Raw genomic sequence first — 27,128 nt, 5'->3', positions numbered from 1 at the left:
GGCACACTCAGATTAGTGCTCTGAAATCAGAGTAGATGGCCAGACTGAATTTACGAACACACCCGAAATGGTTACTTGCATAGTGGAGTCTTTTGTTAAGACATGTAGCTATCTAGGTAAACAAAGAACCATAATCCCAACTCATTAGGTTACTACCCTGCATTAATCACATTTTGCTTAACAAGTCACATATGGACTCACTGTGTGCAATAAGTGTTTTAATATTATTTTTCATGGATGTAGGCACACAGACCTGTGAGCAAATGTGGCCCCTCATGATGAGTTCAGATTTAGTGGCCCCCACCCCCATCCCTGGTGTGGAGTAATACTTCCCAAACCTCTACTCAGGGACCACCAGATGGTTCACATATTTGTTGGCGCCCCGAATTGGCACAACTCAATTGGTGATCGTTGACTAATTGAATCAGGTGTGCCAGTTTAGGGCTACAACAAATATGTGAAACGTCCAGTGGTCCCTGAGGAGGGAGCTCTGAAACCCTTGGTGTAGTCACTCAGAGGTACAGGTTGTTTTGTTTGCGGAACACAAGCGGACTTCACCGTTGACCATCTTTAGAATGTGCTTACTACATACAGCCTTAGTTGTTTTAGTGAGGTTGTTAGTTGCTTCTACAGCCTTCATGATTGTCTCAGCCATGTCACCCAGATGTGTTGGCATGGAGAGTGAAGAGGTGCATTTGAACAATGCACACATCTCAAACTGTAGCTGCTTTTCTTTTATCTAGATATTAATACAACTCCAGTCATTACCGTCTTCATTTACTGGCTTCCAGAGTGAATATTGAGTAGCAATACTGTCATGTTAAACCTAATTCTTATTTCTAGCATTAGTGTGACCTGTGGATATTTGAGTGAATGGCTGCAGTGAAGCTTACATGTGCTGAAAAGGCTCTTTGTGCTCGTATCATGTGAGCGGGGAAAGGTCAGTAGGTGAGGGCGTCTATGGTTACACACAGCTGAATGTAAACAACAGGTAGACAAGGAGATGAACATTGTCATTTTGAAACAGAACTCAAACGGAAAAACAGCTAAATAAAATGGAGGCGAAGTAGGTAGAGAGCATCTTTTTGTTTTCCATCGAAAAACAGTCCGATTAGAAATCAAACAAAACAAACCAGAAAAAGACGTTTCAAAATGAAACATTTTAGAAAATCGGGTTTGAAACGCAGTCTTTTTTCTTCTAACTACACATATACTGCATAACGTATAGAGATAGAAACATAGGGGCTCCTTATCGTGTAGCATCACATACACTTGAGCATCCCATCTATTCTCACACGCAGACTAAACTGTACAACACACCTCCACAGTGAAAACTGGACAGAGGATTGTCTCATCTGTAACACTTGCTTGGATGCTGAGGCAGAGAAATAAGAGATGCAATTGAAAGGTCAGAGCAGGTCTACAGAAAAGTGTATAAAGAATCACACATTTGTCTAAGGGGGAGAAGAAACCTTGGGGGTTCAGAGGTTCACCCTGAATTTCCCCCAAAACATATAGTTTACGCTCCCATGACTGGGCAGAAAAATTCAACAATGTTACATCTTATGAAGACATTAATATATACCATTTAATCATTATTATACTGAACAAAGATATAAACGCAACATGTAAAGTGTTGGTTTCATGAGCTGAAATAAAAGATCCCAGAAATGTTCCATATGCACAAAAAGCTTATTTCTCTCAAATTTGTTCACATCCCTGTTAGTGAGCATTTCTAATTTGCCAAGATAATACAACACAATGCCACAGATGTCTCAAGTTAAGGGAGTGTGCAATTAGCACACTGACTGCAAGAATGTCCACTAGAGGTGTTCAGAGAATTGAATGTTAATTTCTCTAACATAAGCCGCCTCTGTCGTTTTAGAGAATTTGGCAGTACATCCAACCGGCCTCACAGCAGTAGACCATGTATAACCACACCAGCCCAGGACCTCCACATCCGGCTTCTTCACCTGCGGGATCGCCTGAGACCAGCCACTTGGACAGCTGATGAAACGGAGGGGTATTTCTGTCTGTAATAATGCCCTTTTCTGGAGAATAACTCATTCGGATTGACTGCGCCCTCTGCCCAGTCATGTGGAATCCATAGATTTAGGGCCTCATTTATTTATGTCAATTGACTGATTTCCTTATACGAACTGTAAACTCAGTGAAATTGTAGAGTTTATATTTTTGTTCAGTGTATAAAATTGTCTTGTTAAGTTATTGATTTTCTGTTAATATTTTTTCATTCTTAGTATATTCACAAGGTTGGTGGTTGTTTCACTATTATAGCAGAGTCTCACTTCAGATAGCGCGATGGCTTCTGACGCGAGACAATGCTCCCATCGTCTTTAGTTTATTATTCCTTGAGTTGGTTAACATTCAAGTAGTTAAAAAGGGCGGATGATTCTGGTCAGTCTGGGTGCTGAGGGAGTGGGTCAGAGGTTCTTACGGTCACCCAACTCACTTTACAAAAGTGCTGTCCACACTGACCAGGCCGTACAGTAAAGACTTCTGCATATTTCTTCCAGTATCAATGTCTAGTGTTAGTCAGGATGTCAGCCAGTCTCCTAGGTTAGGTTAGGCCTGTCAGAGTGGACTAGCCCCTGTGCATGTTGACCAAATGGGGTGGAGAGGACCAGGCTTCGTCCTGAGTACAAAGTGGACCCGACCAGCACTGTGTGTGGTTCTGAATGCCTGCAGTCCAACTGGGGTGGAGAGGACCAGGCTTCGTCCTGAGTACAAAGTGGACCCGACCAGCACTGTGTGTGGTTCTGAATGCCTGTGGTCCAAATGGGGTCTACTGAGATCCAGAAACCAGGGCTGGTCTGAACTATGCTTCCCCACATATCATTATTATGCATCTGTACAGGTCAGTCAAAGTCGTGATGCAAGGCACATCCCCTATCCACCTCACCCCAACACTATCCTCCCCTCAAGACCTCCCTGCACTCAATAAGCCTCTACTACCAATCGCCCCCTTGACACACAAACCAGATAAATTATTAGCATTGTTAGACTCTAAACTAGCTTGAGTGCTCTCCCCAATGTACCTGCTCCAGTAAGCTATGCGCTTATTTAGGAGAGACAAGAAGAGAGAGCAAGAAAACGAGAGAGAGCGAGAGAAAGGGCTCCTAAGGACTAATTTTCAATGAGACAGCTTCTTTTTAAACAACTTTAAACCATATCCCCAAAACAAACATTGATTTCCTGTCTACCAACCCCTCTTCCTGTGTCGTGCACCCCTGAAAACAACCCAACTCCCCATCCCCAAAAAACGGGTGCTTTTGGGACAATTTGCTTTAGTTTTAGAAAGACAGGATGGAGGGACTGGAGGTGGGAGAGATGACAGTCCCTGGTCCCTCTCCTGTTTAATTTCTCTGGGGTCTCTTTATGCCATCCGTCCACGTCGGCCCATCTCTCTCTGGGATTTCATCTTGGGTCAGAGGTTAACCATTCAGCATGTAGACCACTAGCTCGTAGGTACACATCATGATGGCGGTGTTAGGGATCTGGCGCACAAGGTGGGTGGTGAGGCCGCGGTACAGCGCCCGGTAGCCCTCTTCCTTGGGAACCGTGGTCAGAGTCTGGAAGAAGGAACGGTACTTGGTGCCTTCCTCCCGTAGCCGGGTCCGGATCACTTCTGTAAAGAGGGGAGAGGAGCACGCTCATTTCCTGGTGATTCAAAATAAATACTTTCCCAATACTAGATTCCATGCTGGACTTAAATATAATTTACTCTCACAGTAACATGGTCTAAGGTGCACATGTGGGCTCCCGAGTGACGCAGTGGTCTATGAGGCGTCACTGCAGTACCTGGTTTGAATCCAGGCTGCATCACATCCGACAGTGATTTGGAGTCCCATAGGGCAGCGCACAATTGGCCCAGCGTCATACGGGTTTGGCCGGGGTAGGCCATCATTGTAAATAAGAATTTGTTCTTAACTGACTTGCCTAATTATATAAAGGTTAAGGACAACCAATATTAACTACAGGTGCTAACTAGTATAAGGACAACAAACACACGACTGACTAGAAACCACCTATCCTCCACTCAGACCACTCCCACCCTCCTGCTCCCAGAACACGCTGCTCTCACCATGGGGGTAAGCGATGGACGTAGCACAGGTCTTGGAGGTGGCGGCGGCGAGCATCATCCCCACAAAGTCTGAGGCGTCCTTGGACGCCTCCTCCTCCTCGTCCATGTGCTGCGCTGCCTTGGCCTCCAGGATGCGCCGCTTGATGCTCTCATAGATGACAAAGTGGATCACAGTCTCTGAGATTCCAGCGTAGGACGCTGACATTCCCCGGTAGAACCCTCGCAGGCCTTCTGTCTGGTACACCCGCCGCAAACACTCAAACGCATTCATTGGCTTCTCCCCGCGGTTCCTATGAAAAGACGGGTGGAATTGGGATTTACCAATGGTACAACTGACACAATATCCTAAATCCACCTCTAGCCACTACCTACTCAGACGTTTGTGTTTACCTGGAGTCCAGCTGCATGCGAGTCTTGATGAGCCAGATAGGGTTGGTAGCTGTGATGGCTGTGAACCCTGAGAGGAAGGACAAGAGCTCACATTTAGACACACTTTACTAAATAGACTAAACACCACTAACACTTGGAGTGTTTGTCTACCAAGCTGCAGAACAAAACACTGTTCAAAACGATCAGAAATAATGGCGGGTTAAATTAACTGTCAACCCCACTTCCAAGAGAGAAAGGAGCTCATTAACATACCACCATATGACAAGGCCAAGGATATCTGTGTCGTTACCGCTTGTGTGATGTAACGTGTGTGCATGTTAGTGTGTGTAAAGGTTACACTCCCATAATAATCAGTGTTAGGCTGCTTTTGCCCAGCAGTCATGTTGACACTGATCTCAGGGTTATTCCTAGCTCTGCAGAAGCCACTTGGATACACAGCTCTCTGTATCACATAACTACCATGTACCAATGAGCTCTACATATCTCTCTACCAATGGCAAACAGGCATCTTTTCTCACCTACCTGTCAACACATCAGCCTCTTACCAGGGCCAGACTATTCCCCTCTCCTGTATCACAGAGAGAAGCCGGTTATGTGGCAAAACTAGTTCTACAGGTAGCAGCACCTCATGGCATAGCCACTAGAGGGGGTATGAGGCGTACATGGGCTTACTAAATAAAGCAGAGCCGACCTTGACTAGACTGGCGGAAGGACCAAGCCATGCTGCTCAAAGGGACAGGGTGTTAACAGAAACCTGTCAAAAACACAGTCTCACATTGGCTCTGGTTCTCCATTACAGAAACATGCAGTGCTCTTTCAAAGCCCAGCTTGCCTGACTGACCTCAATTCTAAAGGGTAGAAGCCAGGAGTCTAGGCTACATGACATATTGCATTCCTCTTAGGATCACTGTGTCACTGGACAGAATAAATCCTCTAGAGAGACTATTTCCTCATCTAGAAAAGGTTTGTGTGTGTGTGTTTGTGATACTGTACAAGTTGGGAGTTTTTCAATATAATTTTATGATAATAGGCATGCTTACTTGGGGAACGGCCATGGGAAACGCTCTGCATTACATAGGCCTAACAGATTTTGCAGAAGGAACGTCAACAATAAATAGACTTTATTCTACTCCCTTGCCTTTGGAAAGAAACACATCCTAATAACATGCACAATGAAAGACAAAGAGGGACGGACGCCTTATGTCAGAAACTAGTTTAGCCACTAGGCTAGAGGATTAGGTCATATGGGGAGCTGTCACATGAAACAAAAGGCTGAGAGCTCTACAGAACTAGTCAGTCTGCGTTGGACTGGACCACCACTGACCCGGTCAGATCCAGTCCTCTGGCATGTCTGACCAACACAGAAGTGGTCACATCACATGACACTCCAGGTTAGGCTATCATCCACATTTACCAACTAGAGCTGACTGATTACTCACAGAAAATTGTATGACTGAAAAGTACAACTACCAATAAAATCTAGAAATAAAACTGAAAAAAAAAGAGTAAATGTGTAGAGTTAGAAAGTGGGTGTGGTTACCTGCCAAGCCAGCAGATACCATGTGGACCTGTGTGGAGTCCGGCTGAAACACTCCATTCAGTCTCTCTTTGGCACTGGAGTACGCAGCAAAATAGATGGCTCTGGAGGAGGAGACAGGGTCCAGGGATTAAACAGAGGAAATGATACAGCACAGGAATCAATATCTTCACCATCCCTGGTGGGGAATCCCTTGTCCTGCCAAGGAACTTATGACAAACAGTAGAAGGCCACAAATAAGAAAATAAAGTATTGAATGTTATTGTTGGGCAACATCTTTACTGCAAAACGAATTAGTCTCTCTCGTCACCCACGTTATGTAAAGAACAACAGCCTCTTATACTTGCAAGCCACTAGTCTTCTTCCAGCAGCAGTGTAGCTAGTTAATGACACAACATTACTTAACACACTAAACTGTATTGTCCAGCTAGCTACTAATCTGACTGGGCTAATTATGAATAAAGCCATAACGACTGGGCTGATTAAAAGGGGTGTAAAGGTACATGTATTCCTACTGAACCGTTGGGGACCTTGGTTCGGTCAACACTTGAAACCGAATGAACACAATTTTTTTTTATAAACACTTAAAACACTAGGCCTATAGGCAATGCCTACGCTGCGTTGTATGCCTCAAGTAAATCTGGGGAAAAATAAATCTGGCTATTCTGTTAAAACAACTAGAGCCTTATGCACACGTTGGAATCAAAATTTGAATCTTAATTTCCGCATTTGAAACAGTATTTTTTTGAGGTGGTGAGTAGTGGGGTGGATAAACCAGGAGGATTCTCCATCATTGTTTAAATCTCCAGTCTGGGAAAATGTTGGTTTCCCAGTAGATTACAATGGCAATTGGCAGAGTTGTGGATAAAACCTTAACAGTAAGCCGCTACCGCTCAATGAGAATAACCTATGCAGCTGCTAACACCTCAAACATGTTGACACATTTGCATACGTATTCAGACCCTTTACTCATTACTTTGTTGAAAAACCTTGGCTAGACACTACAGACTCGAGTCTTCTTGGGTATGACTCTACAAGCTTGGCACACCTGTATTTGGGGAGTTTCTCCCATTCTTCTCTGCAGATCCTCTCAAGCTCTGTCAGGTTAGATGGGGAGTGTCGCTGCACAGCTATTTTCAGGTCTCTCCAGAGATGTTCGGTCGGGTTCAAGTCCAGGATATCTCTCTCGAATGGCGCCGGAGGACATGGCCGCTGTTTTACGGTCTCCTAACCAATTGTGCTATTGTGTTTTTTTCACGATATTTGTAAAAATGTTTGTACATAATGTTTCTGCAACCGTATCTTACGGAAGAAAAGAGCTTCTGGATATCAGGACAGCGATCACTCACCTCGGATTAGACAAAGATTTCTTCAACAACAAGCAGGACTCACACGATATTCTCCAAACACCCCACAAGTCAGACATCCCAATTATTCGCAAAAGGAAGCGACGCAGAGGACGAAGAGCCGGATGCCTCGTCCGGACCCGCAGAAGACAACTAGGAAAGCTGCCATTACCGTCAATATTACTCACCAACGTGCAATCATTGGATAATAAACTAGACGAGGTACGATCACGAATATCCTACCAACGGGACATCAGAAACTGTAATATCCTACGCTTCACAGAATCGTGGATGAATGACGACATGGATATCCAGCTAGCGGGATACACGCTGCACTGGCAGGATAGAACAGCACACTCTGGTAAGACGAGGGGGGGGGGGGGGGGTCTGTGCATATTTGTAAACAACAGCTGGTGAACGAAATCTAAGGAAGTCTCTAGATTTTTCTCGCCTGAAGTAGAGTATATTGTGATAAACTGCAGACCACACTACTTGCCTAGAGAGAGTTCTAAGCTATACTTTTCGTGGCTGTTTATTTACCACCACAAACATATTCTGGCACTAAGACCGCACTCAGTAAGGAAATAAGCAAACAGGAAACCACTCACCCAGAGGCTGCGCTCCTAGTGGCCCGAGACTTTAATGCAGGGAAACTTAAATCAGTTCTACCAAATCTCTATCAACATGTTCACCTTTTTGGGATAGGGGGCAGCATTTTCACTTTTGGATGAATAGCATTCCCAGACTGAACTGCCTCCTACTCTGTCTCAGATGCTAATATATGCATATTATTATTGGATAGAAAACACTGAAGTTTCTAAAACTGTTTGAATGATGTCTGTGAGTATAACAGAACTCATATGGCAGGCAAACACCTGAGAAGAAATCCAAACAGGAAGTGAGAAATCAATTTTCAAAACAGTGCCTATTGAAATCCCAGTGAGATATGAATGAGGATGCACTTCCTAGGGCTTCCACTAGATGTCACCTTCTTTAGAAACTGGTTTGAGGATTCTACTATAAAAGGAGGGGCTCATAATAGCTCTGAGTCAGTGGTCTGGCAGAGAGACTCGGTCTCATGACGCGCGCTCCCGACAGAGTATGCTCTCGTTCCAATGCTTTTCTTCAGACAATGAAATTCTCCGGTTGGAACCTTATTGATGATTTATGTTAAAAACATCCTAAAGATTGATTACATACATCATTTGACTTGTTTCTACGGACTGTAACGGAACTTTTCGAGTTTTTGTCTGGAGGAAATGCTCACGCCTCATGAAGATGGATAACTGGGCTGAACACGCTAACAACAAGTGGCTAAATGATGGGCTTTATCGAACTTTATGGAACAAATCAGTCATTTATTGTCCAACTGGGATTCCTGGGAGTGCCTTCTGATGAAGATCAAAGGTAAGTGAATATTTAGTGTTTTCTAGATTCCTCTGGCTGTTTTGGGTTCTGAGCGCCGTTCTCAGATTATGCTTTTTCCGTAAAGTTAAAAAAAAATCTGACACAGCAGTTGACACAGCAGTGTGAATAACACTTGCATCTTTTATCAATGTTTATTTTTGTGCAAAATCACCGGATGTTTTGGAATCAAAACATTACTGCACGTAACGTGGAAATGTAAACAGATTTTTTTTATATAAATATGCACATTATCGAACAAAACATACATGTATTGTGTAACATGATGTCCTATGAGTGTCATCTGATGAAGATCATCAAAGGTTAGTGATTAATTGTATCTATATTTCTGCTTTGTGTGACTCCTATCTTTGGCTGGAAAATGGCTGTGTGTTTTTGTGACTTGACTCTGACCTAACAATCATATGTTGTGCTTTAGCTGTAAAGCATTTTTGAAAATCGGACACGATGGGTAGATTAACAAGATGTTTCTTTCATTTGATGTATTGGACTAATGTGTGAAAGTTACATATTTCTAAAAAATATTTTTGAATTTCGCTCGCTGCCTTTTCAGCGGAATGTTGTCCGCAAACGGAACCCCTGCCCTAGAAAGGTTAAATGTGCAACCAGAGGGAGAAAAAAAATTCTAGATCACCTGTACTCCACACACAGAGACGTGTACAAAGTCTACCTCGCCCTCCATTTGGTAAATTCGACCACAACTTTATCCTCCTGATTCCTGCTTTCAAGCAAAAATTAAAGCAGGAAGCACCAGTGACTCGGTCTATAAAAAAATGGTCAGATGAAGCAGATGCTAAACTACAGGACTGCTTTCCTATCACAGACTGGAACATGTTCCGGGATTCTTCCGATGACATTGAGGAGTACACCACACCAGTCACTGGCTATATTAATAAGTGCATTGAGGACGTTGTCCCAACAGTGACTGTACGTACATACCCCAACCAAAAGCCATGGATTACAGGCAACATTCGCACTGAGCTAAAGGGCAGAGCTGCCTCTTTCAAGGTGCGGGACTCTAACCCGGAAGCTTACAAGAAATCCCACTATGCCCTGCGACGAACCATCAAACAGGCAAAGCGTCAATACAGGGCTAAAAGATTGAATCATACTACACCGGCTCCAACGCTCGTCGGATGTGGCAGGGCTTGCAAACTATTACAGACTGCAAAGGGAAGCACAGCCGCGAGCTGCCCAGTGACAAGAGCCTACCAGGTGAGCTAAATCACTTCTATGCTCGCTTCGAGGCAAGCAACACTGAGGCATGCATGAGAGCATCAGCTGTTCCGGATGACTGTGTGATCACGCTCTCCGTAGCTGACATGAGTAAGACCTTTAAACAGGTCAACATACACAAGGCTGCGGGGACAGACGGATTACCAGGATGTGTGCACCGGGCATGTGCTGACCAACTGGCAGGTGTCTTCACTAACATTTTCAACATGTCTCTGATTGAGTCTGTAATACCAACATGTTTCAAGCAGACCACCATAGTCCCTGTGCCCAAGAACACTAAGGCAACCTGCCTAAATGACTACAGACCCGTAGCACTTACGTCCGGCTCACATCAACAACATTATCCCAGAGACCCTAGACCCACTCCAATTTGCATACCATCCAAACAGATCCACAGATGATGCCATCTCTTTTGCACTCGACACTGCTCTTTCCCACCTGGACAAAAGGAACACCTATGTGAGAATGCTGTTCATTGACTACAGCTCAGCGTTCAACACCATAGTACCCTCAAAGCTCATCACTAAGCCAAGTAACCTGGGACTAAACACCTCCCTCTGCAACTGGATCCTAGACTTCCTGGCGGGCCGCCCCCAGGTGGTGAGGGTAGGTAGCAACCCATCTGCATCGCTGATCCTCAACACTGGAGCTCCCCAGGGGTGCATGCTCAGTCCCCTCCTGTACTCCCTGTTCACCCACGACTGCATGGCCAGGCACAACTCCAACACTATCATTAAGTTTGCAGACAACAGTGGTAGGCCTGATCACCGACAACGACGAGACAGCCTATAGGGAGGAGGTCAGAGACCTGGCCGGGTGGTGCCAGAATAACAACCTATCCCTCAACGTAACCAAGACTAATGGGATAATTGTGGACTACAGGAAAAGGAGCACCGAGCACGTCCCCATTCTCATCGACAGGGCTGTAGTGGAGCAGGTTGAGAGCTTCAAATTCCTTGGTGTCCACATCAACAACAAATTAGATTGGTCCAAACACACCAAGACAGTCGTGAAGAGGGCACGACAAAGCCTATTCCCCCTCAGGAATATAAAAAGATTTGGCATGGGTCCTGAGATCCTCAAAAGGTTCTACAGCTGCAACATCGAGAGCAACCTGACCGGTTGCATCACTGCCTGGTACGGTAATTGCTCGGCCTCCGATCGCAAGGCAGTTCAGAGGGTAGTGCGTACGGCCCAGTACATCACTGGGGCAAAGCTGCCTGCCATCCAGGAACTCTACACCAGGCAGTGTCAGAGGAAGGCCCTAAAAATTGTCAAAGACCCCAGCCACCCCAGTCATAGACTGTTCCCTCAAGCGGCAAGCGGTACCGGAGTGCCAAATCTAGGTCAAAAAGGCTTCTCAACAGTTTTTACCCCCAAGCCATAAGACTCCTGAACAGGTAACCAAATGGTTACCCGGACTATTTGCATTGTGTGCCTTCCCCCCAACCCCTCTTTTACTCTCTGTTTATCATATATGCATAGTCACTTTAACTATACATTCATGTACATACTACCTCAATTGGCCAGACCAACCTGTGCTCCCGCACATTGGCTAACCGGGCTATCTGCATTGTGTCCCACCACCCGCCAACCCCTCTTTTTACGCTTCTGCTACTCTCCGTTCATCATATATGCATAGTCACTTTAACGATACCTACATGTACATACTACCTCAATAAGCCTGACTAACAGGTGTCTGTATATAGCCTTGCTACTATTTTTGAATGTCTTTTTACTGTTGTTTTATTTCTTTACTTACACACCTTTTTTTCCTCGCACCATTGGTTAGAGCCTGTAAGTAAGCATTTCACTGTACGGTCTACACCTGTTGTATTCGGCACACGTGACAAATAAACTTTGATTTGAGGACATTCAGAGACTTGTCCCAAAGCCACTCCTGCGTTTTCTTGGCTGTGTGCTTTGGATCGTTGTCCTGTTGGAAGGTGAACCAGGACCCCAGTCTGAGGTCCTGAGCAGGTTTTCATTAAGGATCTCTGTACTTTTCCCCAATCCTGACTAGTCTCCCAGTCCTTGCCACTGAAAAACATCCCCAAAGCATGATGCTGCCACCACACTTCACGATAAGGGATGGTCCTCCAGACGTGACTCTTGGTATTCAGGCCAGACAGTTCAATCTTGATTTCATCAGACCATAGAGTCTTGTTTCTCATGGTCTGAGAGTCTTTAGGTGCCTTTTGGCTAACGCCAAGCGGGCTGTCATGTGCCTTTTACTGAAGAGTGGCTTCCGTCTGGCCACTCTACTATAAAGGCCTGATTGGTGGAGTGCTGCTTGTCCTTTTGGAAGGTTCTCCCATCTCCACAGAGGAACTCTGGAGCTGTCAGAGTGACCATTGGGATCTTTGTCACCTCTCTGACCAGTTTGGCCGGGCGGCCAGCTCTAGGAAGAGTCTTGGTGGTTCCAAACGGCCACTGGGTTCTTGGGGACCTTCAATGCTGCAGACATTTTTTGGTTCCCTTCCCCAGATCTGTGTCGACACAATCCTGTCTTGGAGCTCTATGGGCAACTCCTTCGACCTCATGGCTTGATTTTTGATGACATGCACTGTCAACTGTGGGACCTTATATAGACAGGTGTGTGCCTTTCCAAATCATGTCCAATCAATTGAATTTACCACAGGTGGACTTCAAGTTGTAGAAACATCTCAAGGATGCTCAATGGAAACATGATGCACTCGAGCTCAATTTTGTGTCTTTTTTTTTGTGTGTATTTATCATCATTAGCCATTTAAGTCAACATTGGATCATTCAGAGATCCTCACTGAACTTCTGGAGAGAGTTTGCTGCACTGAAAGTAAAGGGGCTGAATAATTTTGCACGCCCAATTTTTCAGTTTTTGATTTGTTAAAAAAGTTTGAAATATCCAATAAATGTTGTTCCACTTCATGATTGTGTCCCACTTGTTGTTGATTCTTCACAAAACAAGAAAGTTTTATATCTTTATGTTTGAAGCCTGAAATGTGGCAAAAGGTCACAAAGTTCAAGGGGGCCGAATACTTTCGCAATGCACTGTAACTAGTCCAATGCTCTAACCACCTGCCTCACGAGGAGCCTGCCTGTTACGCAAATGCAGTAAGAAGAGAAGGTAAGTTGCTAGCTAGCATTAAACTTATCTTATAAAAAACAATCAATCATAATCACTCGTTAACTACACATGGTTCATGATATTACTAGTTTATCTAGCGTGTCCTGCGTTGCATATAATCGATGCGGTGCGTATTCGCGAAAAAGGGCTGTCGTTGCTCCAACGTGTACCTAACCATAAACATCAATGCCTTTCTTAAAATCAATTCACAGAAGTATATATTTTTAACCTGCCTATTTAGCTAAAATAAATCCAGATTAGCAGGCAATATTAACCAGGTGGAATTGTGTCACTTCTCTTGCGTTCATTGCACGCAGAGTCAGGGTATATGCATGGGCCGCCTGGCTCGTTGCGAACTAATTTGCCAAAATTGTACGGAATTATGACATAACATTGAAGGTTGTGCAATGTAACAGGAATATTTAGACTTATGGATGCCACCAGTTAGATAAAATACAGAACGGTTCCGTATTTCACTGAAAGAATAAACATTTTGTTTTTGAGATGATAGTTTCCAGATTCAACCATGACCTAAGGCTCGTATTTCTGTGTGTTATGTTATAATTAAGTCTATGATTTGATAAAGCAGTCTGACTGAGCGGTGGTAGGCAGCAGCAGGCTAGTAAGCATTCATTCAAACAGCACTTTAGTGCGTTTTGCCAGCAGCTCTTCGCAATGCTTCAAGTATTGCGCTCTTTATGACTTCAAGCCTATCAACTCCCGAGATTAGGCTGGTGTAACCGATGTGAAATGGCTAGCTAGTTAACGGGGTGCTCACTCGTAGCGTTTCAAACGTCACTCGCTCTGAGTTGTTCCCCTTGATCTGCATGGGTAATGCTGCTTCGGGTGTGGCTGTTGTCGATGTGTTCCTGGTTCGAGCCCAGGTAGGGGACGAGGAGAGGGACGGAAGCTATACTGTTACACTGGAAATACTAAAGTGCCTATAAGAACATCCAATAGTCAAAAGGTATATGAAATACAAATTGTATAGAGAGAAATAGTCCTATAATTCCTATAATAACTACAACCTAAAACTTCTCCCACTTCCTGGGAATATTTTAGTCTCATGTTAAAAGGAAACACCAGCTTTCATATGTTCTCATGTTCTGAGCAAGGGACTTAAACATTAGCTTTCTTACATGGCACATATTGCACTTTTACTTTCTTCTCCAACACTTTGTTTTTGCATTATTTATACCAAATTGAACATGTTTCATTATATATTTTAGGCTAAATTGATTTTATTGATGTATTTTATTAAGTTAAGTGTTCATTCAGTATTGTTGTAATTGTCATTATTACAAATAAATTAAAAGTTAAAAAAATAAAAATCAGCCGATTAATTGGTATCGGCTTTTTTTGGTCACCAATAATCGGTATCAGTGTTGAAAAATCATAATGTCGACCTCTAGTACACACACAAGTACTAGGCCTAATCTCTGTCTTTTTTCAACAATTAGCTACCTGTAAGTCTAGATGCACATTTTCAAAGTGACAAAGTTTGTGCCTAGCCAGTGCCAGGCTGTTTCTGCTTCTTCAGTCAATTTGTCATTGTCTCACCGTGTTTGGGTAGGCAGACTACAGGTAGTTTATACCTTCAACCATCGTACATGTTATGTCAAACTTGCCCTGAGCAAAAAATACTAAAAACACTTCAGTACTGACCACTAAAAGCTTATCAGTCACAGTGTGTGGTGTGTTTAGCCTTGGCTATATATTTTGTGTTGTGTCAGAGGTCCAGGTGGTTTGACTCTGGGAGAGATCTGCATCAGCATCTACCCTGACAGTGTCAACAAAGCACTCTGAACACACTTAGCACAAGCTCTTGTTAGACGTAGCATTAGCTAGCGTCTACCATTAACTATTAGCTAGAGTCTACCATTAGCTACCACTTAGAGACTCATCATCTGCGGGCCAGGGGCTAATTAGCATTAGTAGCAATTTAGCATATAATCTTTTCGCTCCCAGTCCTACAGATGGTTAGCTAACTGTCTGGCTAGAGTACAGTGCTTCTCAGAGCCCTGATCATTGCAGCTGTCATCAGCTTATCCCTCTCATCCAGAAACCCCCATTTATCCTCTACAGCGACTGACAGTGTTATGTAATAGCATTAAACTGTGGGATGGACAGCCTGGTGCTGAGCATTAGTGCTGTTTGTCCAGTCTAAAAAATTAACCAGGAGTAAGATAATTACTGTGTTAGTGATTGATTCACAACTCCTCTCTGTAAAAGCACCATTGTAAGATGTAAAATGGATCCCCGTCAACTTGATGACCACAAACACTAGTGACACAGTAACTTCCCAGAACCCTTTGACTCTATAAACAACATGACACCTTAGACATTCCCACAACTAAGAACTCAGACTTTGCAGTTGACCACCAGTGGGTCAATGTCAGATAATGTTAATAGTAGCTCCTACCACATAGTCTAGGCTAGATTAGGGTTGTAAAGGGAGGGTATATTACAGGAAACCTTTGACATTTACCAGTCAACTACCAGAATGTTGGTATCTATCAAGGATTTTAAGTAATATATCAAGATACCTAGCTGCTCTTTTGGGTAACTTAGATTATCACAGGTTTCTAAATCGTCTCTGGTCCTCTGTGTGGCCTTAACACATAAAATAGATCAACAAATATACATTTGATTTTAAAATAAACAAAATGGATTTAAAAAGTTGTCAAATATTATTCTATATATAAACTTTGTGAATACCATTGGTGTTTAAAGGTAGACTCCGCGATATGATGTAGATGCAGAACGTAAACAGGATAGTGGGTCAATTTAAGCAACAGCTAAGAGCGTTGAAGCGTGAGGGTCAACTTCTCTGCTGTTTTGGTGCCCTGGCTACCATGCTGTGAACAGCGTGAAGTGAACACGTGCACATGCACAGATACTGTGTGTGACAGCGAAGTATTGTATCGTGCTTATCTCAATATCTCCGGTGCTGCTTGTGGCAACGTCATTTTACTGAGTCTACATGAAGGTTAACACGTGTGTGTGTGTGTATGTATACAGTGCATTAGGAAAGTATTCAGAACCCTTCTCTTTTTCCACATTTTGTTACGTTACAGCCTTATCCTAAAATGTATTAAATACATTTATGTTCTCAATCTACACAAAATAACCCATAATGACAAATTGAATAAAAGGGTTAGAGATTTGACATTTATAAAAAATATAAATACTTTACTTAGATAAGAAATCAGGCCCTTTGCTATGAGACTAGAAATTGAGCTCAGGAGCATCCTGTTTCCATTGAGCATCCTTGACATGTTTCAAAAACTTTACTGGAATCCACCTGTGGTAAATTCAGCTGATTGGACATGATTTGGAAAGACACACCTGTCTATATAAAAGGTCCCACAGTTGACAATGCATGTCAGAGCAAAAACCAAGCCATGAGGTCGAAGGAATTGTCCATAGAGTGCCGAGACAGGATTGTGTCAAGGCACAGATCTGGGTATGGGTACCAAAAGGAAAATAGCATTAAAGGTTTCCAATAACACAGTGGCGTCAAACATTCTTAAATGGAACTGAGAAATCGAGGGAGAAGGCTTTGGTAAGGGAGGTGACCAAGAACCCAATGGTCACTCTGACAGAACTCCAGAGTTCCTCTGTGAAGATGGGAGAACCTTCCAGATGGACAACCATCACTGCAGCACCACCAAATCAGGCCTTTTGGGAGTGGCCAGACAGAAGCCACTCCTCAGTAAAAGGCACATGACAGTCCACTTGGAGTTTGCCAAAAGGCAGCTAAAGCCTCTCAGACCATGAGAAACAAGATTCTCTAGCCTGATAAAACCAAGATTGAACTCTTTGGCCTGAATGCCAAGCATCACGTCTGGAGGAAACCTGGCACCATCCCAACGGTAAAGCATGGTGGTGGCAGCATCATGCTGTGGGGATGTTTTTCAGCGTCATGGACTGAGAGACTAGTCAGGATCGAGGGAAATATGAACAGAGCAAAGTACAGAGAGATCCTGGATGAAAACCTGCTCCAGAGTGATCAGGACCTCAGACTGGGGCAAAGGTTCAACTTCTAACAGGACAACAACCCTAAGCACACAGCCAAGATAACGCAGGAGTGGCTTCGGGACAAGTCTCTGAATGTCCTTGAGTGACCCAGCCAGAGCCCGGACTTGAACCCAATCTAACATCCCTGAAGAGAAAATACAGTGGCTTGCGAAAGTATTCACCCCCCTTGGCATTTTTCCTATTTAGTTGCCTTACAAACTGGAAACAACATGCCTACCACTTTGAAGATGCAAAATTTGTGTTATTGTGAAACAAACAAGAAATAAGACAAAAAAACAGAAAACTTGAGTGTGCATAACTATTCACCCCCCCCAAAGTCAATACATTGTAGAGCCACCTTTTGCAGCAATTACAGCTGCAAGTCACTTGGGGTATGTCTCTATAAGCTTGGCACATCTAGCCACTGCGATTTTTGCCCATTCTTCAAGGCAAAACTGTTCCAACTCCTTCAAGTTGGATGGGTTCAGCTGGTGTACAGCAATCTTTAAGTCACACCCCAAAATCTCAATTGGTTTGAGGTCTGGGTTTTGACTAAGCCATTTCAAGACATTTAAATTCGAGGTCGACCGAATGATTTTTCAAAGCCGATACCGATTTATTTTTAAAAGAAATGTTGAAATAATGTATTTGTAATAATGACAATTACAACAATACTGAATTAACACTTAATTTAACTTAATACAGTGGGGCAAAAAAGTCAACATAGGTACACTTCAACTATGACAGACAAAATTAGAAAAAAAATCCAGAAAATCACGTTGTAGGATTTTTTATGAATTTATTTGCAAATTATGGTGGAAAATAAGTATTTGGTCAATAAAAAAAGTTTCTCAATACTTTGTTATATACCCTTTGTTGGCAATGACAGAGGTCAAATGTTTTCTGTAAGTCTCCACAAGGTTTTTACACACTGTTGCTGGTATTTTGGCCCATTCCTCCATGCAGATCTCCTCTAGAGCAGTGATGTTTTGGGGCTATTGCTGGGCAACACGGACTTTCAACTCCCTCCAAAGATTTTCTATGGGGTTGAGATCTGGAGACTGGCTAGGCCACTCCAGGACCTTGAAATGCTTCTTACGAAGCCACTCCTTCGTTGCCCGGGCGGTGTGTTTGGGATCATTGTCATGCTGAAAGACCCAGCCACATTTCATTTTCAATGCCCTTGCTGATGGAAGGAGGTTTTCACTCAATCTCACGATACATGGCCCCATTCATTCTTTCCTTTACACGGATCAGTCGTCCTGGTCCCTTTGCAGAAAAACAGCCCCAAAGCATGATGTTTCCACCCCCATGCTTCACAGTAGGTATGGTGTTCTTTGGATGCAACTCAGCATTCTTTGTCCTCCAAACACGACGAGTTGAGTTTTTACCAAAAAGTTATATTTTGGTTTCATCTGACCATATGACATTCTCCCAATCTTCTTCTGGATCATCCAAATGCTCTCTATCAAACTTCAGACGGGCCTGGACATGTACTGGCTTAAGCAGGGGGACACATCTGGCACTGCAGGATTTGAGTCCCTGCGGCGTAGTGTGTTACTGATGGTAGGCTTTGTTACTTTGGTCCCAGCTCTCTGCAGGTCATTCACTAGGTCCCCCCGTGTGGTTCTGGGATTTTTGCTCACCGTTCTTGTGATCATTTTGACCCCATGGGGTGAGATCTTGCGTGGAGCCCCAGATCGAGGGAGATTATCAGTGGTCTTGTATGTCTTCCATTTCCTAATAATTGCTCCCACAGTTGATTTCTTCAAACCAAGCTGCTTACCTATTGCAGATTCAGTCTTCCCAGCCTGGTGCAGGTCTACAATTTTGTTTCTGGTGTCCTTTGACAGCTCTTTGGTCTTGGCCATAGTGGAGTTTGGAGTGTAACTGTTTGAGGTTGTGGACAGGTGTCTTTTATACTGATAACAAGTTCAAACAGGTGCCATTAATACAGGTAACGAGTGGAGGACAGAGGAGCCTCTTAAAGAAGAAGTTACAGGTCTGTGAGAGCCAGAAATCTTGCTTGTTTGTAGGTGACCAAATACTTATTTTCCACCATAATTTGCAAACAAATTCATCAAAAATCCTACAATGTGATTTTCTGGATTTTTTTTCTCATTTTGTCTGTCATAGTTGAAGTGTACCTATTATGAAAATTACAGGCCTCATCTTTTTAAGTGGGATAACTTGCACAATTGGTGGCTGACTAAATACTTTTTTGCCCCAGTGTATGCACGTACCACTTTTCCGTTTATTTTTTGAAACAAGTAATTTTTTTTCATTTAATTTCACCAATTTTGACTATTTTGTGCATGTCCATTACATGAAATCCAAATAAAAATCAATTTAAATTACAGGTGGTAATGCAACAAAATAGGAAAAACGCCAAGGGGGATGAATACTTTTGCAAGGCACTGTAGCTGTGCAGCGACGCTCCCCATCCAACCTGACAGCTCTTGAGAGGATCTGCAGAGAAGAATGGGAGAAACTCACCAAATACAGGTGTGCCAAGCTTGTAGAGTCATACCCAACAAGACTTGAGGCTGTAATCACTGCCAAAGGTGCTTCAGCAAAGTACTGAGTAAAGGGACTGAATACATATTATATATTGTTTTTATAAACAATCTAATCAATTTTAGAATAAGGCTGTAACGGAACAAAATGTGGAAAATGTCAATGGGTCTGAATACTTTCCAAATGCACTGTAGACATGAAAAGAATGCTGCTCTGTTTTTACATCACAACATGAGCTTGAGACTCAGACGTTGAACTATGACTAGGAACAGAATATGATGGAACCCTTTTTAATCATTAAAAGTGTCCAGTGTTTCTAGGTTTCTGTGAAATATGACATATAATGAATTATAAAACTGGTTGTTTGGAACCTGGATGATGATTGGATGAGCAGCGTTCCAAACCGTACTGTATTGGCGGTCACAAAAACACCTATGCCCATTAACAATTCCATCTGAGAATTTGCCCTGCACCTCCATAAAAATTATTGTTGCTGTCTGAATTCATGCATTTACTTCAACTCGCACATCATTTCCCCTTGCTTCCTGCCTAGCATATAGTTTGGTATAGCGGGGGTAAATATAAGCCTTGCCTGTCTGAACTCAGAAACAATGTTTAACTGTTGTATTTTGATCTCTGTAGTAGCATACATAGATTGAACAGTGCCCAGAAGAAAGGAGACAACTTTTTCCTGAGCCAGTCGAAATCACACATCAACGTCATCATCACAAGTAAACGCCAATAGAAAAGAAGCTCAAACAAACTAAAATGCAGCCAGTGTACTGTCATTCCAGGTTCAATGTTTAATGTCACTGAGTTAGCTGAAGTTGGCTAGCTAGCAAGTGACAAGTACATTATCCAGCCTGCATAGCAACTATGCAAAAGGAATTAACTATTGGGTCATCTGTAGCAACATGACCAAAATAACTAACAAGATTTGTCTGGACTATATCTTCAGGAGGAATAATGAATTGACTTATCAAAATAACATTTGAATAAAAATACATTATTCATTGTTTATTTTAATATGCTGGTAACAGTTTTAGAAAAGCAGTAAGGCAGTGCTATATCATGGCGCCGGACCCACAATGCCATTTACCTGTGACTGTATCCATGATACAGCACTGACTCTTATCCTTATTGCTTAATTTAAATAGGAGTTAAATCATGTTCCTTAAATTTCCTACTCTTTGAAATGTGTAGTTGTGTCTAAAAAGCACAATTTTTCAAAACAAATTTTAAATGACACTAAAAAAAAGTGTGTACTTTAGTGTATTTATACTTGGGATATGGCCTTTCAACATTAAAAGTTCAAAAAGGATGTCTTAAATTATGTCAAAAAGCAACTTCTGTGTTGGTATGGTCTGGACGTACCCCAATAACAGAATGGTGTGGGCGTATACCGGTCTTGTAAAAATATCCATGCGAGTAGAGTGCTGATTGGCCAACTCAGCCAATGAGCCAACATGACATGTTATATAAGGAAATAGCATTTTTGAAACGGTCTGTTTGAGATGGGGTTTTTGAAGTGTTTTTTTCCCCAATTTATGTTTGGCCACAAATACAATAGCACAAGTAAACAACAATATTTGGGTATGAGTTAACAGAATATATGAACTTTTAAAAGTGAGATGTTCACTGGACAGTTACTTTAATCACTTTTGGGGAAATTGGAATGAGATATGATTTGGCTCAGCTCCATATACATTCAATTTGAATTACATGTGAATATTCTAAAATCTGTATAAAACAACTTTCCTACCAGAGATGTTTCCATCAAACTTACATTTTGCAGATAAAAAGCTATGCGTGATGACAGTGCACATAACAATTACTTTTACCCTTAAATTCCCATGTATGACAAATACAAGTTAAATGGGTTTCCATCCAACTTTACTGATGGTTTTGTCACAAAAACTGTTGCGCTATATAGCAAATGTGTCCACCCTAGTCCTGTCACATGCGATCTAGCCAACAGCTCGCAGATACAGTAGGCTACCTACATTATGAGATTATTATGGATAAGAGCTTTGTATTTGTCAAACAGCAGCCAAGCATCGATAATCATGTCACCAGAATAAGATCCTGAATATTTATTGGGAAGGAGCATCAAGCTCATCACCGTCCACTTTCACCACCCTGTGAAGAACATCTTATTTCATCTGCAGCCTAATAAACTGCATGCTTCCCGAGTCATAGTGGCAGGACCAACACAACATATCATCACGACTCCAAGTTTACCTCAAAATGATGGTTATTATTTCAATATTTGCGCATAATGGCATTTCCACCACCATTTCTCGCATAATCCATTTTACCGACACAAAAAGATCCCATCATGGCGAATTAACAAATTGTCTGTCTGTATATATAAACTTGTACCGGTATTTAATGTTTCCATCAGCCCCGTTGGGACTTTTTTTCCATGTGTCAGGTAATTCATCTGCATGAAATGGACTATATAGTTAGTTAGATGGAAATGTGGTTGGTGATATTGTATATCCTGAAATATGAAATTATCATACAGTACTACAATTTCATCAATCTACTTTTTGTTGTTGTAATGTTAGGTGCTTACCTGGAGGGGGCCACACCCACTAGATTAGGCCCCAGGCCCCTGAACAGAGAGCGGGCTCCTTCTTTCTCAAGAATCAACCTGAAGATAAAAACAGAATTCCCTTACCCACCACTCACAAATATTCACATTCTTTTCACTGAAACTTCAGTGGAGTTCATAACAATGAACTAGGAATAGGCTCTGCCGAAAGACTTCCAACAACAACTTGTAGAGAGAAAAACATGATGTATGATAGGAGTGATGGGATATATCCTGCTGCTGGGGTAGGCTACAGATCCCCAGACAGGCCTTTTCCTGAAGGTAGGAGAGAGAGGGGTGCTTTAGGAGTTGGATTTTAGTCCACATGGCTCTGCCTACCAAGGAGACATGGGCCAGAGCAAACAACAACAACATGGGGTTTTGTGTGGAGGGAGGGATCCAGCAGCCAAACCCCACGGGGGGATAGGGGGTAAACCGGAGGACGTGTAAACACCCAAAATAGACCAGCTAATATTTACTCTCTGGTTTCTTGAGACTTCTACGCGTTAGACTACTTAGAACTGTTTACTGTGAAGTTTAATGTGCAAAGCTAGAGGGCAATGACAGTAATAAATCCAAAACAATCTAAACCAATAACACAAGCATAAAGTATAGTATTTGTAATGTTTGATGGTTAACAATAAACATCCCTAGACATTCAAATAAAAGCCTACGCCTGTTTGATCTTGTGAGCTGATAGACTATGTTAGTATGACAATGCTAGTAAATCAAGTTGTGCAGGCAGAACATAGTACCCACTTGAGGCAGTGCAGGGGTCCTGGAGGGGACATGCGTGCTACGCTGGGCCCATTGACAGTACTGAGCTGCACCCCAGACACGTAGAGTGTGATGTGGGATGACTGTAGTCTGGTCTTCACCACCTCCAGAGGACAGGTCAGGATGGCTCCTACCGTTCCCCCACACCTAGAAGAGAGCAGAGAGAGAACAGAGGGATGGGAAAGGGTAGAGAGAGCGAGCGTGTCAGAGCAAACAACCCACACAAACTGATGGAACAGCTACAAGGACAGATGTAGAATTGTGTGCTTTTTTGAGGTGGCAGCAAATATTGCTCAGCTGCTTGAGAAAAGCAGCAGACAAACTGTCTATTTGGAAGGTGCTGATTCCATTACAGAAATACACAGTGGATGGAATCCAGAGGATCTGGGGCTTGTGGATCCGTGTGGAGACTAGGGGAGGCTTGTGGATCCGTGTGGAGACTAGGGGAGGCTTGAGGATCCGTGTGGAGACTAGGGGAGGCTTGAGGATCCGTGTGGAGACTAGGGGAGGCTTGTGGATCAGTGTGGAGACTAGGGGAGGCTTGAGGATCCGTGTGGAGACTAGGGGAGGCTTGAGGATCCGTGTGGAGACTAGGGGAGGCTTGGCGAGTCAGCACAGTAATGCCCTCCATCTGAGGACAACAGTTCTCGGCTGGAATGAGTAAGTGCAATAACAAATACTTTGTGCCCGTACCTTTCACACACCTAATTTGACCTAACACTTTCCAAAAGCACACAAATGACTAGGCTACCATTGACTGTGAGTCTGAGCTTCTTTATAGGAACTCATGAATACAACACGGTTTTGAACGCAATGGGAGCGGGATGATTTGAAAGAAGTAGACTAAGTTCTACGAGTCCTTTGGGGGAAATATGGCGAGTAGAAAGTATGTGTTTATAACCTAGCCCCGAGCAATTGCCCCGTGTTGTATCGTAAACTATGAAAAGACACAGATAAGAGTGTGAATGACAAGACAGTGAGAGAATATTTTCAGCCAAACCCGAGTAGATTACAGATACAGGCCTAACTCTGTTGCTATGATGGTTGATCATTAATCCATACTTCTATTGCGGCAGATACAGAGGGAGATGGCCACAGTAAATAGAGGTGGAACTGAGGGAATCCGACATACACGCCTGGCACATGTGGACTGCCACAGAGCATGAGCACTGTGGAGAACATTAGAAAAGGTAAACAACGGGAGGGTGCAGGGCTAAACTATTTCTTCCTTACCTGGGACCAATAGTCCTATGACAAGCTACTGATGTTATTTTGAAGGAAATGAGACCATGTCTGTCAACTCTTATGTTTATTTATTATGAGTTCAATAAAAAAAGATAGGAGACAATAAAAGACTTGAGATGCAGCCAAATGTTCTGGAAACCCGCATGACACAGTTACAGGGAAGGGGCTCTCCAATTAAACTCAACGCTACGACTTACGATGGAGTTGAGCAGCGACTACTGTGGGCTGCCTGGATTTCCAACATCACATAAAAATATGTTTTTATTTAAAAACGACCGATTTCAGCACCCAAAGAACAACCCGCATTTACACAGGACAAATACAGCACGCCAAAAATAGTACTGTGTGAAAGACATTGTACTGTGTAAATGCAGGCCATTCTTTGGGTGCTAAAATACATTTTATTTTATAAAAACGTAATTTTATGTGATGTCGGGGAACTCCAGCCCTGTTGATTAGGCTACTGCCCATCCTGAACTAACAATAACAATTCTGGAAGGAATATAGAGGTACACTAATGTATTGATGTCAAGTTACTCTCATACCACATACAGTAGGGGTCTTCCAACCCTCGCTGAGATATTACACAACTGGTTGTCTGAGCTGAAATTGGCCATGTTCCTTCGTTTACAAGCATTCAGGAGCTCTCTTGCTCTCTATTCATCCATCTCTGTCTTTTACCATGAGTCTGTGAGCAACACATGCAGGAATGCTTCTTGCCCTGAAGCCTCAAGCTCAGCATGCGCCTTCACAAACTACAGCGAACCAGCTGAAACGTGAGTCCTGAAATCTTCAACATAATCTTTAAAACACCCCATCTGTTGGTCATGCAATTGTCCATATGAATGTACATAGTAAGAGTCTATATAACAAATCAAATCCTCATCTAGCCCTTGGTCTTGACTCTCAGTTCCATTACAATACACATAAGAGTCATTGGACAAAGGAGTATTCTGTATGGGGAAGTTTTGTTAAAAGCCCTGACTCTCAGTCTGAACATTAACAATCATCATTGAAGTACAGTTTTGGAAGCATAAGGACCTCGCTACAATGTCACACTGACACAGTGTGAGCATCATTACTATTTATTTACCATTACAACTTCGGGCTGCGTAGCTAGAATGGTTTAATCGGAGAATAGTTTCCCCATCGGCTGTGGCAGTTCAGGTAATTTATAGCTGACCATCGTATGACCTTGGAGTGCATTTGTTTTGGTTCTGACGCCGCAACTTAATCAGATGCCTATGAGAGAAACTCCTTATACCTCCGTGAGAGAAACCGGATAGTTTACGGCTTACCATAATGTTAGACCCCCTTATTTCTTTAGTTGCACGATGAGCTCAGTAGTTTGATAGTAATGGATGCCAGGTAACGTTAACATTAGATAACGTCAGAATATGTGAAATAAGGTCAAAACAATGGCATCCGAGCGCACGTGCTGAAACAAGTGCATCCGCGTGGGTTATGGCTAAAAGTCGGACAATGGTAATAACAAAACTCGTATACAATTGAAGAGCTGGCAATGTTGTGGGTGAAAAACTTCTACATAGCACCGGAAAATAGATTTCCCTACCAAAACCAGACAGCTATGTCATTGAATTCAGCTAGCTAATGTTAGCTAGCAAAACAGCTGCTGCAGGCACATCATCGTGGATACGTCTAGACTAGCAGCATCTAACGTGCTAGCCAACTAGACATCTTTGCATTTGATATAGCTTGCTAGCATGATGGTAACTAACGTTACACTGGACTGTATTACTAGCTAGCGATTAGCCATGATACTCACCCTCCAGCAAACAGATGAACTAGGGTATCTCTCTGACTCATTCTGTCTCATATTCCCAGGACCCGGACGCAGGGCACCACTTTGGGTTAGGAGACAAGGGGGGCTGACGACAAGGAATGGGTAACTTATTGATCACTAGACCAATGCGCCGTGTTGTGGAGGTCAGTTGCTAGCAAAAGCGAGTATATGTAACGCGTTAGCTACAGTAGCTAGCTTCCCAGGCTAACCGTTGCCTTCCGCTGACTGAAAACTTCGCGGTCACGACAGTGACTTTGCGTCTCTTCCGTGTTAACAGGGATATTATTTTGCCATGGTGGATGTATTTTTCTAGTGAATGAATCCAATTCGGTGTGATATACTTATACCCCGACACACCTTCAGCCTGACTCTTACATTGCTCGCCTTCACCCCTTGCCTCACAGAATGCTACAGCGACAGGTCAGAATGTTTATCGTCGAATGGGAAGCCGCAAAACAAAGACTGTGATTGGCGGATGTGAAGCAGTACATTATTTAATCCCGCCCCATCACTACTTTTTCACGTGATCAGGCTTTGAATGGAAGCGTGCTTTGCTACAGCAAGTTTCAAATCAATCAAATACAAATTGTATTGGTGCATACACTATATAAACAAAAGTATGTGGACACCCCTTCAACATAGTGTATTCGGCTATTTCTGACACACATGTATAAAATCTAGCACACAAGCCATGCAATTTCCATAGACAAACATTGGCAGTAGAAGGGCGTTTCTGAATAGCTCATTGACTTTGAGCTTGGCACCGTTCCACAGGTCAGTTTTAGGCCCTGCAAGAGCTTCCTAAAAGTGCTTGTATTTTGCATATGTTATCACAGGTGCAGCGAATTGCTTGTGGTTTTAGCTCTAACAGTGCAGCGTACCTAACAATACAAAACAATATACACAAATACACAAAATGTAAATTAAGAAATATCCGAACGAGCAATCTCAGAGTCTGGTATATAACTAAATGTATGTATACGAGGGTGTTTATAGACAGTAGGCTATAAATAGGACAGGTGTGTAC

General features: G+C 42.9%; 2 protein-coding genes across 2 annotated transcripts in view; one reads left to right on the top strand and one right to left on the bottom strand.

Annotated features, from left to right (window-relative positions):
* Positions 1–203: 203 nt before the first annotated feature.
* On the bottom strand, positions 204–26,543 carry LOC139383163 (solute carrier family 25 member 36-A-like). The gene is made up of 7 exons (XM_071127537.1): positions 26,084–26,543; positions 23,035–23,199; positions 22,258–22,335; positions 6,033–6,133; positions 4,493–4,559; positions 4,103–4,392; positions 204–3,646 (listed from the first exon to the last, which is right to left on the bottom strand). The coding sequence occupies exons 1-7, from the start codon at positions 26,122–26,124 to the stop codon at positions 3,453–3,455; spliced, it is 936 nt and encodes a 311-aa protein (XP_070983638.1). The 5' UTR covers positions 26,125–26,543; the 3' UTR covers positions 204–3,452.
* The window catches only part of LOC139383162 (2-phosphoxylose phosphatase 1-like), a 61,318-nt gene continuing 59,251 nt past the window's right edge, over positions 25,062–27,128 (top strand). Inside the window, exon 1 of the mRNA XM_071127536.1 lies at positions 25,062–25,073. The gene's annotated coding sequence lies outside the window, so the exon portion shown is untranslated. The remainder of the gene's footprint in view (positions 25,074–27,128) is intronic.

This window comes from Oncorhynchus clarkii, chromosome 24 (assembly GCF_045791955.1).
Source record: "Oncorhynchus clarkii lewisi isolate Uvic-CL-2024 chromosome 24, UVic_Ocla_1.0, whole genome shotgun sequence".
In the NCBI taxonomy this organism is placed as follows: domain Eukaryota; kingdom Metazoa; phylum Chordata; class Actinopteri; order Salmoniformes; family Salmonidae; genus Oncorhynchus; species Oncorhynchus clarkii.
The sequence above is the reverse complement of the archived record's forward strand: the minus strand, read 5'-3'. Positions and strand labels throughout refer to the sequence as shown.

Bases quoted from the DNA above. Each gene is read 5' to 3' on its own strand.
- LOC139383163 (XM_071127537.1), bottom strand. From the start codon at position 26,124: ATGAGTCAGAGAGATACCCTAGTTCATCTGTTTGCTGGAGG. The intron at 22,336-23,034 runs GTGGGTACTATG...TTTTATCTTCAG, and splicing joins GGACCCCTGCACTGCCTCAA to GTTGATTCTTGAGAAAGAAG. The intron at 6,134-22,257 runs GTAAGCACCTAA...CTCCTCCTCCAG, and splicing joins GTGGGTGTGGCCCCCTCCAG to AGCCATCTATTTTGCTGCGT.